The 17,966-nt window shown below is 45.0% G+C and overlaps 1 protein-coding gene across 7 annotated transcripts in view; it reads left to right on the plus strand.

The window, feature by feature from the left end:
* CELF2 (CUGBP Elav-like family member 2) overlaps positions 1-17,966 on the plus strand; it is a 545,942-nt gene that overhangs the window by 439,453 nt on the left and 88,523 nt on the right. For all 7 annotated transcript variants that reach the window (XM_065920970.1, XM_065920969.1, XM_065920972.1 and 4 more), the window contains one exon: positions 3,656-3,738. In XM_065920970.1, coding sequence (XP_065777042.1) covers positions 3,656-3,738 — 83 coding nt within the window. The remainder of the gene's footprint in view (positions 1-3,655; positions 3,739-17,966) is intronic.

A 17,966-nucleotide genomic window follows, 5' to 3' on the forward strand; every position in this document is an offset into this window, starting at 1 on the left:
GTTTAAGGCAAGAGTGGAGACCACTCTAATCCTGAGACCACTGCGTCGGGTCCGGGGTGGCCCCATAACAAGTCTTCCTCAGTTTATGTCTTCTTTGTTCCTCGTTGCTTTCGTCTTACTGTGTATGTCGGTCACCGTTTTCAGCTCCCTTGTCATTCCACTGTTCTTTTAGGTTGACCTTGGCTTTTCATCTTATCTCTGAACTTGGCCGGACTAGCATTTGTTTTTCTTCTGCTTAGGAAATTCTTCCTTAATTGCCTTCTTTCCGGGCAAGCAAACTGCTCTATGACTTGTACTGCATCTGAAAGCTTCTCTCTTTTAACTATCACACCCCTAAAATCTACCTGCTTAAAAGCATCAGATTCTGCCCCTTTCTGAGGCTTCAGTTTTGAAGTCAAAGTTCAGAGCATCCCCATTGCTTGCTTATCCAGAGGCCAAGCCCACAAGCCCAAAATGGAGAAAGGAGAACTTCCTGAGAGTCTGTTTGTTAGAAGCTTTTAGAAGACAGAGATGATGTCTTTTTCTGTTTTTCTTTTCAGTTTTATTGAAATATAGGTGATTTACAATGTTGTGTTAATTTTTGCTGTCATTTCAGTTCAGTCACTCAGTCATGTCTGACTGTTTGCGACCCCATGAACCGCAGCACGCCAGGCCTCCCTGTCTGTCACCAACACCCGGAGTCCACCCAAACCCATGTCCATTGAGTCGGTGATGCCCTGGCCAACCATCTCATCCTCTGTCGTCCCCTTCTCCTCCTGCCCTCAGTCTTTCCCAGCATCACGGTCTTTTCAAATGAGTCACTTCTTTGCATCAGGTGGCAAAAGGATTACAGTTTCAGCTTCAGCATCAGTCCTTCAAATGAACACCCAGAACTGATTTCCCTTAGGATGGACTGGTTGGATCTCCTTGCAGTCCAAGGGACTCTCAAGAGTCTTCTCCAAACCACAGTTCAAAAGCATCAGTTCTTCGGTGCTCAGTTTTCTTTATAGTCCAACTCTCACATCTGTACATGACCACTGGAAAAATCATAGCCTTGACTAGACAGACCTTTGTTGGCAAAATAATGTCTCTGCTTTTTAATATGCTGTCTAGGTTGGACATAACTTTCCCTCCAAGAAGTAAGGGTCTTTTAATTTCATGGCTGCAATCACCATCTGCAGTGATTTTGGAGCCCAGAAAAATAAAGTCAGCCACTATTTCCACTGTTTCCCCCTCTATTTGCCATGAAGTGATTGGACTAGATGCCATGATCTTAGTTTTCTGAATGTTGAGCTTTAAGTCAACTTTTTCACTCTCCTCTTTCACTTTCAACAAGAGGCTCTTTAGTTCTTCTTTGCTTTCTGCCATAAGTGTGGTGTCATCTGCATATCTGAGGTTATTGATATTTCTTCCGACAATCTTGATTCCAGCTTGTACTTCATCCAGCCCAGCATTTCTCATGATGTACTCTGCATATAAGTTAAATAAGCAGGGTGACAATACACAGCCTTGACGTACTCCTTTCCTGATTTGGAACCAGTCTGTTGTTCTATGTCCAGTTCTAACTGTTGCTTCCTGACCTGCATACAGGTTTCTCAAGAGGCAGGTCAGGTGGTCTGGTATTCCCATCTCTTTCAGAATTTTCAACAGTTTATTGTGATCCACACAGTCAAAGACTTTGGAATTTTTACTGTACTACATAGCAATTCGGTTATACATTCTTTTTTTATGTGTTCTTTTCCTTTATGATTTTTTTCTCCATGTTTTTCTTTCTGTATCAAGTCTAATAGAAGAAAATTGGTATTTTTCCTCCTCTTAAAGTGATTACAATGGATACTAGAAGCTGGAACTGGACTTTGCTGTTTAAAATCATTCCTTGATTTAAAGCAATTGCTATAGCTTTTCTGGGCTTAGGTTATGCCATTGGAGCTGAAAATCACACGTTAATTTGATCAGTTTAGGAAAAATAATCTACCACCAGGCAGCATGGCCAAATGCACTCTGGTCTAGGAAGTCAAATAGCTGAAGTGGAAAGCTCATATATAAAGGCCCACTCTGTCCATCTGTGATTTTTAAAGACCCTTCATAATTTTCATACTCCTCCCGTCATGCAAATTAAACACTTGAAGAGTCTCCCATCCTTGGAGACATGGAGGTTTTTAAATGCCAAAAAGCTAGGATCATACTCTCCTTTATCCAGAAGGCGAAGGATTTGCATATTTAATCTCAGTAGACTCCAGTGAAATAGTATATGACAACAAGGTTCCAAGTTTTGTTGTTTTTTCCAAATAAGGGGGAAGCATCTTATATGTATTTCAGAATGCTATAGGGGTGGTATAGTACTTCAATCTTCTCCTACTCCTTCAAATGAGTTTTTTGTTTTGAAAAGTGGTTGCTAATGTGTGATTCGGAACCTTTGATGGTTTGTGGTGCCAACTTCCTACTCTCCAAATGTGCCACTTTTTTCTGTCCATGGTCTTACATCATTCCCCTAAATAGAGCCCAAATCGATGCCTTAGTGCCGTGAATTTCTCTCCAGCCACTTGCCGTACTTGGCATTTGAGGACCTCTCAAGGCTGTCCCCATCTCTCTAAGCATGAGGATAAGAATCAGAGCTAATTGAGTGCGACTGCATCTCTCTGCTTCTTTTTCTCAACCCAACTCATCCAAGACAGGCAGGTCAGAGAGCATCTTTTTCTTTTAATTTCCAAAGTTTTTTTATCCCTTTTATCTACACTTGGTTATGCTAAGAAACGCTATGCTGATTAACAGATTATTAACCAGTGTCTTCATCTGACTTAACCATGTTAACCAGCATCTTTGGGCACAGGTTGAAGGAGGGGTAAGCCTTGCTTTAGAATACAGAAGGAATGAGAGGTCTCAAGACTGTTTTCTTTGGCGGAGGGAGGTGGTTTGGAGAAGAGTTTGGAGAAGGTGGTTTGGAGATGGTCTCCCTTGGAGGAGCCTTCAGCCTGGACTCCCATCTCCTCTTAGAAATGAGGAACCACGAGGTTAGTGGTTGATGTCCCACGGCCATGTCTCATTCTCAGCACAGAGGGTGCAAACATCTGTTTCAGCATCTGCCCACCACGTACAGCTCACTTTCTCAACTGGCTAAAATAGAGTCTCTCATTTCAGCAAACAAATATTGCATGTTTTGTGTGTGGAGCTGTGCATTATGTGCGGCGGTGGAAATTGGAAAGAAGAGGGCATGGTCTCAGCTCCTAGGCAGCTTATCACCCAGTTGTCTAAGCCTCGGAGTTGAGCAAGTGTTTTAAAAGGGTGATGTTCTAGAGATATCCTTTAAGACAATTATAGTTAATATAAGTGTCTACTCTTGTAGTTGTGATTAAACACTTCACTTGATGCTGTGACTGCACCACAAGTTCCATTAACAACTCACCCACAGCCTCCCACCCCCGTTCCTGAAGACCCGGGTTCCCGGTAGTTGGTACGCAGTTATGAATTGATTCCCCAACGTGGGGAAAAGCTAATAAATATGATTTAGGATGAAAGGCGCTGGGTAAATGCTTGAGCTGTTGTTATTACTGTTGCTGTGCACCTTATTTTTAAATTGTGCATCCTTTTAAGTAGTTGACTCGTTCGCCCCAGTCTCCATTATATCTAAGCAAAGCATTCACAGAAATTTCTAAAACCTTTTCATTTCTCTCTGTAGGTTGTTGTTTCGTAACATTTTATACAAGAAAAGCTGCACTTGAGGCCCAGAATGCACTGCACAATATTAAAACTTTACCTGGGGTGAGTCGGTTTACTTTTGTACCAAAATCACTTTATTGCTTGAAAATGGTCCTTTCAACTGAAGGTTCTAGTGATGGGCTCTTAGTGCCAAAAATGACTTTGGGCTTTTGAGGCGGGTGTGCTGACTACCCCCTCACCCGGCCCCCGGTCCCCGTTGCAGCAGCCAGAGCGGCTGGCCAGCCCTTCAAGAAGCGCTGGCATTAATGCTGACAGAAAGACCTCTCCGAGAGTGTGTCCCCTGGTCAGAAAATCAGAATGACCCCACTGGGTCACAGTGGCTGCTACAAAGGATTGGGTGGGCAGTGACTGTAAAGAGAAAAAAAAGAACTCACGTACACATGCATGCAACACACGAGAGGAGCAAATGGAAAAGGAAAAGCTTTTACTCACCAGGAGCCTCTTTTCAAATTTAGTCCTTAGATTTTTCTTTTGAAAGGACAAAATGTACTCTGCACAGCCATAATATTCAACCTCCTAATGGCTTCTAAACAGTCAGTGGTGGTTAACAAAGTCAATGTTTTAATGCCCAATTTGCGGCTTCATGTCGATAGAGAACAGAAAATTCAAAGCTTACAATTTTTTGTTTCCATTTCCTTCCCAGTCATATTGGACATTTGGTACCATTCACTAGAAATGAACTAATGTTGACTGTAGCTGCTGCATCAGAATTCATGCTTTCTGGGGGTTTGTGACCGTTTTATCTAGTGCATGCTGGTGTAAATTTCTCTGTGCTAGTTGGGATATTTTCCCTGTTGATTCAGATATCAGGGATGAGTTTATTTAATGGCAAAATGATGTGTGTTGCTGATAATGAAGAACCTCTGGTAAGCAGTGCTATGTTAATGATTTTATTGCAATCTGGTTTGATAAGAGTAAAAGAAAAATAACAGGATGTCCCTAATGTTTTCAGGGTATAATTGTAACATCTTATCATTTATCTGTCATGCAAACCTATGTCTACAAGTCATTTGATACCCTGTCACCCTCAGAGAAGATAGCATTTGTTTAATTCACCTTAGTTCCATTGAAAATCATATATTTTAGTGGCAAGATACTTAGTAAAAGGTTTTCAAAACATTTTACTTGGTAATAACAAAAAAGTAGTAAATTATGAACTGTGGTCTCAAACCACTCCACTTTGGTTTTCCCCTTTTTGTGTGAGCAAATCAGACAGAGTGGGATTCAGAAAAGCAAGTGTGATACCAGAATTCTCCCTCCTAATTTAATTTAACTACTTCTCTCTGAAACGTCTTAGGTACTTTTTTAGTAGGGAAGATTTTACTGGGTCTAAGTGCTTTGCCTGATGATTTTTTTAAATATTGTTTCAGCTTCATTCCCTGTATAAATGGAATTTTTCCAGTGTAAGTGCTGGGAGGTTGCAGTGTTAGGTTACATTACTGAATGAATCAACCAAGGTAAATATTTACTGTCTATGGTAGGAAAAAAAATAATTTTTATTTCCCAGGCTCCTAATCCAATCCAGAGACCACTTGGTATTCCTTCTTTTAGAATGAAATACTTTACAGTAATTAATGTGCAAAATCCCTTCTTTGTGTTTAAACAAATTACTTGAGATGATGAATTGTTATTATAGCATTTAGGGTCTATCGGTGCCAAATCTCATCCTATTTTAAATTAATGTGAAGCTTGGTTCATTTGAGTTCTTCCCCTACACTGGAAGGAGCACAGCTCCTAACATGCCATTTTCATGCGTGAAGAGATGCTCCTCAAAACCCAGAGTTAACGAATAGGCTGTGCTGAAACTTGTACAAATGACTGATGAGCTTGCTTCTGTTGGGGACATCGGACATCTTACTCTGACCCCTTTCTCAGCAAACAAATAGTATCTTCTGTATTTTTTAAAAAAAAAAAAATTTTTTTTTACCCATGTCTCTTTTTTGCTTTAAAAATTTCTGCATGCTGAAGTCAGGGCTGCTGATTTTGGAAACCCATTATTAAGGACAAGAATTCTGAGGTTGGAAAAGACAGTTTGTGGATTGTTTTCGGCTTTCTTTTCATCCGGTTCAATTTCCTCTGCCCAATTACTTGAGGCAGGTTAAGTGAAAATTCTGAGAAGTCAGGTCTGATTTGTAAGCTCCGAGGCTTCACAGCACACACACTGTTGCTACATCTGCCATTTCAAATTAGGTGAATGGGAGCAGAGTTCCACATCTCGCATTTATGTATTGCTTTATCTGATCAGCATCACCCTTAACAGCTCCAGCAAGAACATGAAAGTGGTTTCCTATCAGCTGGGAGCTTTGGTGGACGGGAAGAAATGGGACCAGACATAAAAGATTAATGCATATTCTTGGGGAAAAAATATTACAGGGTGCCTTGCTGTTTGATTACAAGCCTTGGAATTAGTCAACATTTCCATAATTCTAAACCAATATACACCTGTTTTCCCACTGTGATGTGAAGGCACAACTTAATTTAATAGAATCCCTGCTGTGCTAAATCTCTCATTAAATACCAAGCAAGTTCAGTAATTTAAAGTTGTAGCACTACTATTTTAACTGGTTGCCTTCCTATTATGAAATTAATAAGAAATTAATGATGTACTTTGCCATATGCCTTTAGTTTCTTTCTGAATTAAAAATAAATAAGATAAAGAAAAATGCATCACCAGCTGACACTTTAAAGCTTTTCTGGTTGTAATCATTTCTCCTGCAGATAAAATCCATTAAAAAGGCACTTGCTGTCTTTTTTTTTCTAAAGTGTCCAAAACTTTCCATTTAAAACAAAATCAAATAGTGCTGGGTGTTTGGTTTGCTTTTTTTTTTTTTTTTCCCCTGTTTAATTTTCTCTTGCAGTTGATGTGTTTTGTCATATGGAACTTTTCATCATGCAACCAAACTTGGTGAATGTCGAGGAATTTTCATTCTTGAGAGAAACAAAGAACTTGGTTCATATGGAAGAGAAAGAAAAACTGATGGGCCATTCTTTTATGCAGTTGAAAATTCTTTTGTGCACCCTTCCTCCTATGTAATGTGTGGATTATAGAGACCCTTTCCTTGGTGAGGCGTAGGGCGAAGCATCAGGGCGTTACTTAGCTGCGCAAAGTCATCACGGATACATCTCTTAAGCCTGTCTCTTACTGTGTGACTGAGAAAGACACTGGGTCTTACATCCTCTGAAATGCTCAAAATAAATCCTAGAAATACACTTAGAAGATAAGGGAGCAAATTTAGCACCTCTACATAGGGAGCAGGAAATGAGCTTCACAGGGCTGGGAGGCCCTTCTCCTGGTTTTGTGATACTCTGCTCTAGAGACAGTGGTTTGACACTTAAGGAAGAGATAAAATCTTAGGCACAGGGCATGATTGATTACTAACATTTCTTTAGGTTAGAGCTTCCCCAATGGCCCAGCAGGTAAAGAATCCGCCTGCAATGCAGGAGACACAGGAGACGCTGGTTCGATCCCCAGACCGGGAAGATCCCCTGGAGGAGGAAATGGCAACCCACTCCAATATTCTTGCCTGGAGAATCCCACGGACAGAGGAGCCTGGTGGGCTACAGTCCAAAAGGTCGCCAAGAGTCAGACAGAACTGAGCACACAGGCTCGTTAGGTTAACAAACCACTCATGAGTGTCGGGTGCTTCTGGTGTGCCAGGCAGCAAAGCTCTACAGTGACCACGCACGTGCCCTTGAAGCCCCTAGCGAGTCTATGACCATGTCTGTGCAGAAAGGGCCACTGGATGAGTCACTGGCCTTGGAACTAACTTCTGAGCCTGACCTTTTCCATAGCTGAGCCGTTTGTGTTCTTGGGCAAATCCTGATTGCCTCTCCTTTGATGATACAGCCGATCAGGCTGAGAGGTACTATCTTTGCTTAGGGTTTCAGGCAGGCACAGCCTCACTGGTAGAATTGCTCAATAGAAATGTCATCGTCTGCCATGGTGCTTCCCAGAGAGAAAAACCCTGTGAAGGCAGCTCTCGAGGTTCATTTTGTTTTCCCTGACCTAATTTAGCTTAATTAAAAAATAAAGTAACGACCTCAGTGGAGGCCCAGGAAAACTGCCACAACCCCTTCAATAATCAGGTGTCAGGGCCAAATATCCCCCTGCTCCAGGCCTAGTGCCACTCTTTTTTCAAGGTCTTCACACACATTGTCTCTTGCAATAAGGCTTTTTGATTGAAAATCTCCAGCAGCATCGTTAGAGCATTCACCGTATAAATTAATTTAATTAAGGATGTAATAACAGAGACGAATACAGTTTTGAAAAAGCTCTTAAATTTGAACGGCAAGGAGAAACTGGAATATTAATTGCAAATTTCTTCCAGCCACTTTCTCCAAGCCTACCTCCCTCCTAAGAGTCCCTACCAGTTTTATTAAATGCAGTTTATATTAAGGAGTTACTGCCCTAAGAGCACATTTGTTTAGAGCGCTGCACGTTCGCCATGGCAGACGGGAATGACACGTAGAGCTGAGAGATAAAAACCAATGGGCTTGATCCACCAGGAGGAAGCTGTAAATGAAGTGCCCTCTTGGGCCACATGTGCTCGCCCGCATGGCGTGAATGCCCCGCTTCCCGGCTGGCCCTGTGTGGGCGGGCAGCCCTCCCCGGTGGCCTGGAACACAACCCTCCCTAGCATTGTGCCCCAGTGTCCTCTCAGAGAGGAGTGCTGGGGTTTGTTTCTCCCAGCAGAGCAGCAGTGACTGTCACCGGCACCAAATTCACTTTGCCCACTGTAATGCTTTTCCAGGGACTCACTCACTCTGCACCACCTCTTCTGGTTATTAATATGTACTTAATGTCTTTGTTCTCAGAGCCGTGGTGATTATTTTATCATCATCATCATCATCATCGTTATTTCTGTCATAAAAATATCTCAAACTCCATCTCTTCCTATCATGGAAATTTCCCCCTAAACCATCCCGTTTGAATCAAAGCCTGATGAGGCTGTGCTCAAAGTGCTTTTTTCCCCTTGGGCGCCTTTTATTGAAAATTGTTAGGGGAAAAAAAAGGGCAAAAGATCATATGAAGAGATTTGAGTCCTCAAACTCCTGTGCCACAGAGGACACACAAAATATTCATGCCTTCATTCAACAAATATTTACTGAATTTTTATGGTTGGTCAGGTACCATTCTAGGTTCCAGAGATCTATAGTAGCTACTGTGATGTTTATAACTAAATCTTTAAGAAACAAAGCCAACCAATGTGCTTATGTATAGTTAGTGTTTAATAAATAAATCTTGGATATTTAATGCCCAAATAAGTTAAAGAAAAATACCTGTAGAGGAGTTGAGTTTTATTCAAAAAAATTATTTTGCCCAAACACTCCAAAAAGTAAGATCCCTGTGAATTTGTGATTCCATGTGTATATAATGATGGCTTGTTTCATATATGGAGAGCTATGTATTTATGTATTATGTATATTTCTATATTATGTATATCTCTGTATTAAAGAGATGGGAACACCAGACCACCTGACCTGCCTCCTGAGAAATCTATATGCAGGTCAAGAAGCAACAGTTTGAATTGGACATGGAACAATAGACTGGTTCCAAATCAGGAAAGGAGTATGTCAAGGCTCTATATTGTCACCCTGCTTATTTGACTTATATGCAAGGTACATCATGAGAAATGCTGGGCTGGATGAAGCACAAGCTGGAATCAAGATTGCTGGGAGAAATAGCAATAACTTCAGATATGCAGATGACACCACACTTACGGCAGAAAGCAAAGAGGAACTAAAAAGCCTCTTGATGAAAGTGAAAGAGGAGAGTGAAAAGTTGGCTTAAAGCTCAACATTCAGAAAACTAAGATCATGGCATCTGGTCCCATCACTTCATGGCAAATAGATGGGGAAATAATGGAAACAGTGAGAAACTTTATTTTGGGGAGTTCCAAAATCACTGCAGATGGTGACTGCAGCCATGAAATTAAAAGACACTTGCTCCTTGGAAGAAAACCTATGACCAACCTAGACAGCATATTAAAATGCAGAGACTACTTTGTCAGAAAAGATCCATCTAGTCAAGGCTGTGGTTTTTCCAGTGGTCATGTATGGATGTGAGAGTTGGACTATAAAGAAAGCTGAGCACCAAAGAATTGATGCTTTTGAACTGTGGTGTTGGAGAAGACTCTTGAGAGTCCCTTGGACTACAAGGAGATCCAACCAGTTCATCGTTAAGGAGATTAGTCCTGGATGTTCATTTGAAGGACTGATGCTGAAGCTGAAACTCCAATCCTTTTGCCACCTGATGCAAAGAAGTGACTCATTTGAAAAGACCCTGATGCTGGGAAAGATTGAAGGCAGTAGGAGAAGGGGACGACGGAAGATGAGATGGTTGGATGGCATCACCGACTCGATGGACATGGGTGTTAGTAGGCTCCAGGAATTGGTGATGGACAGGAAAGCCTGGCGTGCTGAAGTCAATGGAGTCGCAAAGAGTCGTACACGACTGAGTGACTGAATTGAACTGTGTATATAATGACAGTTTGGTTCACATATAGAGATCTATATATTTATGTATATCTCTGTATTCCTACAGGAAAAACTTTCACACTCATCCACATGTGGTTATCAGTTCAGTCAGATAAACACAGGAAGAAATAGCAGAAGATTTCATTTTCTGTTTGGCCTGCCCACATGTTGTTCCTTACCTGGTAATCACTTTTCTTAACTTAGACCTAATGAGCTGAGTAATTCTTCACGTTTGTTGTTCGGTTGGGTTTTGTTTCAGCTTAGGATCATCGCTGATTCATAGCACAAGTACAGTGGCATTGACAACTGCCATTTAATGATGATAATCCCTGCCCTCCACCTCCTTAAGAGGAGACGAGGCGCTGAATGAGATAATGTATGTAAAGCTTTCTGAGGCCCTGAAGAAATGGACTTATAAGATGTTGCTTCTACTTGACAGTTTCTGTAGGTGTGAAGTTTTTGGGGGGAGCAACCCAACAGATAAAATGTATTTGCTGGGGCAACGTCAGGACACCCATTGGGTGTACGTTATTCAGACTTAACCTTTGCAGAATTTGGTCAGGGCCGAGATAGTTGGTCTTTCCAGCCCTGAGCGGCTGTTTTCCCTACTGTGCCTGCGCTCTCTTACTGGGAACTGCAGCCCGCCAGGCTCCTCTGTCCATGAGATTTCCCAGGCAAGAATACTGGAGTGGGTAGCCATTCCCTTCCTCCAGGGATCTTCCCAACTCAGGGATCAAACCCATGTCTTCTGTGTCTCCTGCATTGCAGGTGGGTTCTTTTACTGGTTGAGCCACAGGGAAGTCCTTGTTATCAATAAAATGACTTTAAAAGGCCTGTGATGGAGAGGACCGCCCTGTGGCTGTGGGGGAGCTCCTGGGAGGGGTGGGTGCAGAAACCCCCTCCCCACCGCCTGTATGTCTGGAGCCAAGCCAGTGCGAAGACAGGTCCAGGGTATAGAACCAGCCCCGGAGGGATCTCAGCCTGGTGTGGCAGGATTGCTGGCCATCTCATTGGCTTAGACCTAAGAAAGTTGGAAGAAGAAATCCTTGGCCTGGTTCTTCGAAGGCTTCAGGCCAATCCCAGGGGATCTGGGAAGGTATATTTTAATACTTTTTAAAAAGCTGTTCGGCTTCCATGGTGGCTCAGATGAAAAGGAATCTGCCTGCAATGCAGGAACCCCTGGGTCAGGAAGATTCCCTGGAGAAGGGAATGACAACCCACTCCAGTATTCTTGCCTGGGGAATTCCATGGACAGAGGAGCCTGATGGGCTATAGTCCATGGGGTCGCAAAGAGTTAGATGCAGCTGAGCAACTAACAGACAAAAGTCCATTAGTGTATATAAAATTGATAACTAATAAGGATCTACTGTATTCCATGGGGAACTCTTGTCAGTACTCTGTAATGACCCATGTGGGATAAGAATCTTAAATAAAAGAGGGACAGTGGATAGATGTGTGTGTAACTAATTCACTTTGCTGCACAGCAAAAACTAATACATTTTAAACCAACTATTCTCCAATAAAAAAACAAAATTTAAGGCTGTTGGAAACTGCCCATTTACCCACCATAAGGTTTTACAAGCTACCTGTATAGTGGGCGCTTCCGCTTTGGATAGGCCAACAATCCATTCAGTAACTTGGGCATTTCCTGGTGTTTGGATTTGATTACCTTAAATGAAAAACCAGTTTTTAAAAAAAATATGGCCTACTTAAGACAAGGAAGGCTGTGGGAGGTGATTCATGAGGGATCCTTAGTGGTGGCAAGTTGAGGATGGCGGAGGTGCGAAGCCCAGGGTTAAAACAGGAAACAGCTACACCACTGTTTTGGTAACAGAATTCAGCGGGAGGCCTTCCCATTTTGTTTTGCAAACACCACCATCTCAAACACCAACCTAATTAATAAGACTGTTCTGAGAGCTTGGCAACTTCCCGAGTGGCTCAGTGGTAAAGAACCCCTCTGCCAATGCAGGAGACACAGGTTGGATCCCTGGTCTGGGAAGACCCTCTGGAGAAGGAAATGGCTTACCCAAGTGTGCATGCCTGTCACCTAGCACAGATGTTTGGCCACATCTGCACTGCCACCTAAGTCATTGTTGGAGAAATGTTGGTGGCTGAAAGGAATGGATGGCAAAATGAAGTCATAGTTAGATTTCAGAGGTTATCATTTGGGAATACAGCAAGTCCCCTACATACGAACGAGTTCTGTTCCAAGACCACATTCCATTTCAGGAGCACTTGCGTAAGCCCGATTTGTACATAAGTCCAAGAAAGTTAACCTAGGTACCCAACTAACACAGTTGACTGTCCACTGCTGCTTTTTCACTTGCTTCCAGGCATCCTGGGCTTGAAATTAAGATACTATACTACTGTACTCTATGCAGTACTTCACAGTAAGGTACACAAAATCACAACCACTTGTAGAGAATGCTCGAGTGCGACAGTGTACCCCAGACACGTAAACTAACTCACGAGACTGAACATGTCAGCGCACATTTGGATCTTTGAAAGTTTGCACCGTGAAGGTTCATATGTAGGTGGTGGTGGTGGTGAAGGCGGTCAACCATGTCCGACTCTTTTGCAATCCCATGGGCTGTAGCCTGCCTTGGCTCCTCTGTGCATGGGATTTCCAAGGCAAGAATACTGCAGTGGGTTGCCCCTTTCCTTCTTTAGGACATCTTCCTCGACCCAAGGATCAAACCCACCTCTACTGAATTGCAGGCATTCTTTACCGCTGAGCCACCAGCAAGCCCCTCGTGTGTCAGGGACTTACTGTATTTGGTTCAGTTACACAAATCTCAGTTCCCATGAAGCTGATAAGATTTCCTTCAAGAGAAGATTGAGAGGGGAAACCCATGAATTTGACTAAAGGTCTGGATGGAATTGTGGAGGAAGGGATTATGACAGTCAGATGAAAGGGGAAATTTTTAAAAGTTGGGAAGAGTCCAGATTCCGTCTTTAGACGTGTGAGAATGCATCACCCGAAACAGGGCCATTAAGCTGGCAGACCTCTACTCTTTCACGGGTGGGCTGAGCCCAACTCAGGAGACGTCTGGGGGAAGTGGGATGGCCAGTTCAGGGCCTCCAACTCTGGAGCTGTGAGGAGAGCTCTCCAGGAGCCCTGAGGTCTTCCCCAGCCACCAAGAAGCAGAGTGTTGCTGAACTGAGGCCAGGGAGGCCGGGAGAGGGAGCCTCGGAGCTCCCCTGCCGGTGGAGCCAGTCTGCTTGGGAGCAAGGGCAGGAGCCCAGTGCCTGGGGCCGGTAGGGGACCTCACGTGTCCTCCGCTAATGGTGGCTGTGGACTCAGTGCACAGGTGCTCAGGAAGTGTCTTAAAACATGGGCTAGTAAAGTTGTCTTGGTAACAGCGCAGTATTTCAGGACCAGATCATCCTGCTCTCACCACCCACAAGTCACGGAGACGGGACAAAGGGCAGCGACTGTGGGACGCTAAGGAGGGGTGCTGTGACCCGTGTCCCCTTCTGTCTCCTTTGCTGTTCCTGACATCCTCACTTCCCACCAGTACTCAAAATTCATGTCTGCACTGCAACCCCCTCCCCTCGAGTACTCCAGAAACACTCGCAAGTCCGTCCTTTCTTCATCCAAAGAGTGAAGCGGTCAGGCTGAAATGACCCTTAGAGCCCTTCTTAGGCACCTGTGCATCGATTACACTAGTGTCTCATTGGATTTAAGGAAACCTGTCTAGGTAGGAACGTAGGTGCATAGGTAGGAGGGAGGTAAACGTCTCTGAGTGACTTGCTTTGGGTGTGGGGTGGTGATGGCAGAGGAGCTGGTGCAGACGCAGCGGGCCATCCAATGTGTCATGCTCCACTCTGAGGTTCCCAGCCCATCTGCTTCCCTCTGGTTGAGGACCAGTGGGGGCTCAGCGCTCATGATTCTTCTGCCAGGTAACAGAGAAAGGAAAGGGAAGGCAGTGAACACCAGCAGTTCGGTCCATTTCCCTGCTTCCGGTCTTGGTCTGACAGGGGTGTTTAACCTAACGAGGCTCCAGGATGGAGGCGGGTTTCCTTTGCCTGTTTGGTCTCTGTCCCTGGTCCACATGCATAGTGAGTTGCCTCTGTTTGCAGACAGCTTTCTGATACTGTTTATTTGCTGCCCATCCTAAAAACATCCTGGGATGAAGTGATAGCATTCACCTTGTTGTGCGGAGGACACGGAGGCTCTGGAAGATTAAATTAGCTTCTCTGCCTTCGCCTGGATGGAACCAGAATTCAAGTCACATTCCCTCAGCCTCCCCGATAGTCTGGCCTCCTGATGGGAGATTTTGGTCTGATGCCTGCCCCCTCGGAGGGGCTCGGGAGTCAGACTCAGGAGGCCAATACAGCACAACAGTAAAAATCACTGCGAAGTAACGACTGTCAGTGGCCCAGGTGTCAGGCCCCCGATGAATGGAGGCTTTCGGGATGTAGCCCTTGGCATTGTCACAGCTGTTGCACGAGGCAGGTGTCACCCAGCCCCTTTGCTAGTAAGGAAGCTGAACCTCAGAAAGGGAGTGACTTGTCCAGGGTGGCACAGCCCATATGGGGAGTGGACAGACAGTCGGCTTCAGACCAGCGCCTCTGGCACCTGTCAAGTTTGTGCCCCGCTCTACAGGCCAGAGGCTTACAGGTCCTAAGCCCCATTGGGCACACCCATTCCTGCAGCAGGAAATGTGTCCCCAGCCAGTCCCTTGCTTTACCAACAGCTCCCGATAACCACCTTGGCTCCCTGCGCAGCCATCCTAAAGCTAGTTTGAAGCCTCAGCGCTCCTGTCACCCCTTCTCATGGTGCTACGTGGGGGTCCCACCCAAGGGCCAGAGCTCCTGGACCCAGGACTGCCCTCCTCACAGCCAGCCAAGCACCCCTACCCCAACGATCAGTCCTGACACCCCATGAGTTGAGGCATGAGGCCTCAGCCTCTCACCCTGCCCAAGACATGAAACCACACTCTTGGGCCCCGACTGAGGTCCCCACAAGTACCAGGTGCAAGAGGCAGGATTTCCTGGCCACTTGGGTCCAAGGTGACTGACACCAGGCTCTTAAGACAGAGTCACATATCAGAGGCAGTCCTGACTGTAAGAGGATCTGCTTTGCAGACATAATTATAAATGCAGCACCTCTCTTCAGAGGAGCGTAGCTTCACCAATGTCGGCTCATTAACATTCAGGTTATTAGGGTTCTTTTCTTTATCTGCAACCCCAGGCTCTCAGCTCCGACTCCACAATCTGCATTCTAATGTCCTGTCTCTGTCCAGCTGGCCTCCCTGCCCTCTTCCATCTCTGGGCTCTTTGTCCAAGGGGTGAGGGCAGATGGGGACAGGGCTCATCTCCAAAGATGAAGCATAAACCCTGTCACGTGCCACCCAAAGCTGTGGCCCCGGGAGGCAACTCAGAGGAGCTCCAGGCCTGCCGCCCTCACCCACCCTGTGGCTTTGACAAGACCTGGGGGCCTTTACAGAACAATCAGACCCATCCACCCTCTAACTTCGTGGATGAGGAACCAGGGTCTGGGGGGTGAAGTCTGCAGAACCATCTAGGCATCTGCATCCTCTGCTTCTGAAAATGAAGGACCAGACTCCCCCCAGATGAGGGCACTTAAATCTGCAGCAACCACCGGGGTGGGTGGGACAGCCTCCCCAAGCAGCCACTCCAGCAGGCACTGTGTCCTTGTGGCTACAGCACGTCACGGGCAGGGAGCCCCGGCCAGCGGATGCTCTGCCCTGGATTCGGGAGCTCAGCTATCCTGCTGTCTGCGCCCCGTGCCACCCCCCGCCATTGGCTCTGTTCTCCCCCTTTGAGTTCGGATCAAAGGCTGGAGGATCGATGACGATACGAGGGCAGGGGATGTGGGAAATTCTGTACTGTGATTTCTCTGTGGCTAAGAAGGGAGGGTAAGTGGATTATTGTGCAGGCTTAGACACGTGTCACCTCTGCCACTGTCTTGGTCATGGAAACGTGTGACCCTGGGCATGTGAGGTTATGAGACCCAAAGTCCTGTGCTCTCTGGGCACCCCCTTCCTATGTTACTGTCCTCCCTCGGGGCCTGGAAGGACCACAAAAGAGCAAAGAGCAGGCTCCCCGGAAAACTCGCCTTCTTCCCTGGAAGGTCCATGGAGTATGTTCTGGGATATTCAGTTCCGCGCATCACGCCCTTCCCATGTGGAGACTGTATCGTCATTTCTTCAGGAGAGCATATATTTAAGTATATACCTGGAAACTGTGCCAGATACTTTACATTAAGTGGTGTATGGGGTCCAGGGTACCGTTGATGAACTGTCAACAAGTCATGTGGTTTAGGAAAGAGAAAATCCGTTGGTATCTCCTCATTCCATCTTGTGTCCTGGGTGTAAAGGCAGACCCTTAGTGGTGGAACCCTGGGAGGATTAGGTTTCTAGCAAGTTTTGGTTCAATAAACCTGATATTTTCCCACTGACTTTCAGGATTTAGATAATCAATATTCAATTAATAACAATCATAGTGATAGTGAATGCTTATTGACCTCTACAGCTAATAATTTCCCTCCTGTACTAGATACAAGTTGGATGGGAAAGACAGCTATGAGCTAATTTCAGCCTCACTTCTTGTCACCTTCATCCATCGGTAGTACCTGCTTTATGATAGCCTAATATTTATAAGATGTCATTTAAAGAGAAAGAAGAGCATTAGCCCAGAATTCAGTGAGTTCTCACTTACATTTCTTCTGCCTATGGAGGCATTAACTATAATCACAACCCCTTAAAAGTCAAAATCTCACAGGTACCAGTGAGTCATTGATCAGAGTATCTTCCTCACTCAAATCACCTCTGAGTTACTGAAGTCACTCCTAAGTTAAAGTTGTCCAGATAAACCCCTGGAGGTCATTGTCAAAAATTAGCCATCATCAGTAAGGAAAAGAAAAGTAAGAGTTGCAGACTTAGGAAATCCATGGCTAATATGAGCAGATTTCTGCTTATTTGAATATTGTTCTCTGGGTCAACAGAGGAACACAGGGCACGTGGAGGAAAACAGACCAGATCCGATCATAAGTGTGCTTAGAAACAACACCATCCAATGTCCCCACTTTATGGTCGAGGAAACAGGCGCCCAGAGAGGTTAGGTGATGTGCAGAAGGTCACATAGCCCCCTGGCGGTGGAGGTGGGACAACTCAGGGCTCCCGGTTCCGCACCTGTTGTTTTTTTCTCAGGTCCCTAAGACTTCTCTTTGCAATGACGCCAAAACATAATTTTAAGGAGTCAGAAATTCAGAGCCCAGATTACCAGTCTGTCCCTGGATTACACTCTGTGGTATGAGCCAAGTGAATGTGGCAATTCCTTTTCTAATTTCCCTTCTCTGAGCAAGACCCAGAGAGAGAACGATAATATTCTTCCTGGCCCCTTACCTAAAATGAAAGATGAATGAGATGAATTTATGAAGAATGGAAGAAGAAAAAGGAAAGTCCTTAATCATGAAATCCATTTGCATCTACAGCTGGGGCAGTGATTAGTAATCCTCACTAATAACCAGTCTCACCCGGGGAATTTTGAAACCGCACATGCCCACGCCACGCCTTGGGCAAATTAGGTAAGACTTTCTCTGGGTGGAGCTTAGCTTCAATGTTTTTAAAGTCCCCCCAGTGAGCCCCGTGTTTGGGCAGATTTGAGAACAGCAGCTGGGAGGATCGTCATCAACCCAGAGGTGGTGGTGGTGGTGAACAGTTTGCTTCTTCACTGCCCGTCCGAATGCCCACAAGTACAGCATAGCCTTGCTACTCAGACTGTGGTCTGTGGACCAGTGGCATGGCCATCATCTGGGAACATGT

Source organism: Muntiacus reevesi, chromosome 2 (assembly GCF_963930625.1).
Source record: "Muntiacus reevesi chromosome 2, mMunRee1.1, whole genome shotgun sequence".
Lineage (NCBI taxonomy): Eukaryota > Metazoa > Chordata > Mammalia > Artiodactyla > Cervidae > Muntiacus > Muntiacus reevesi.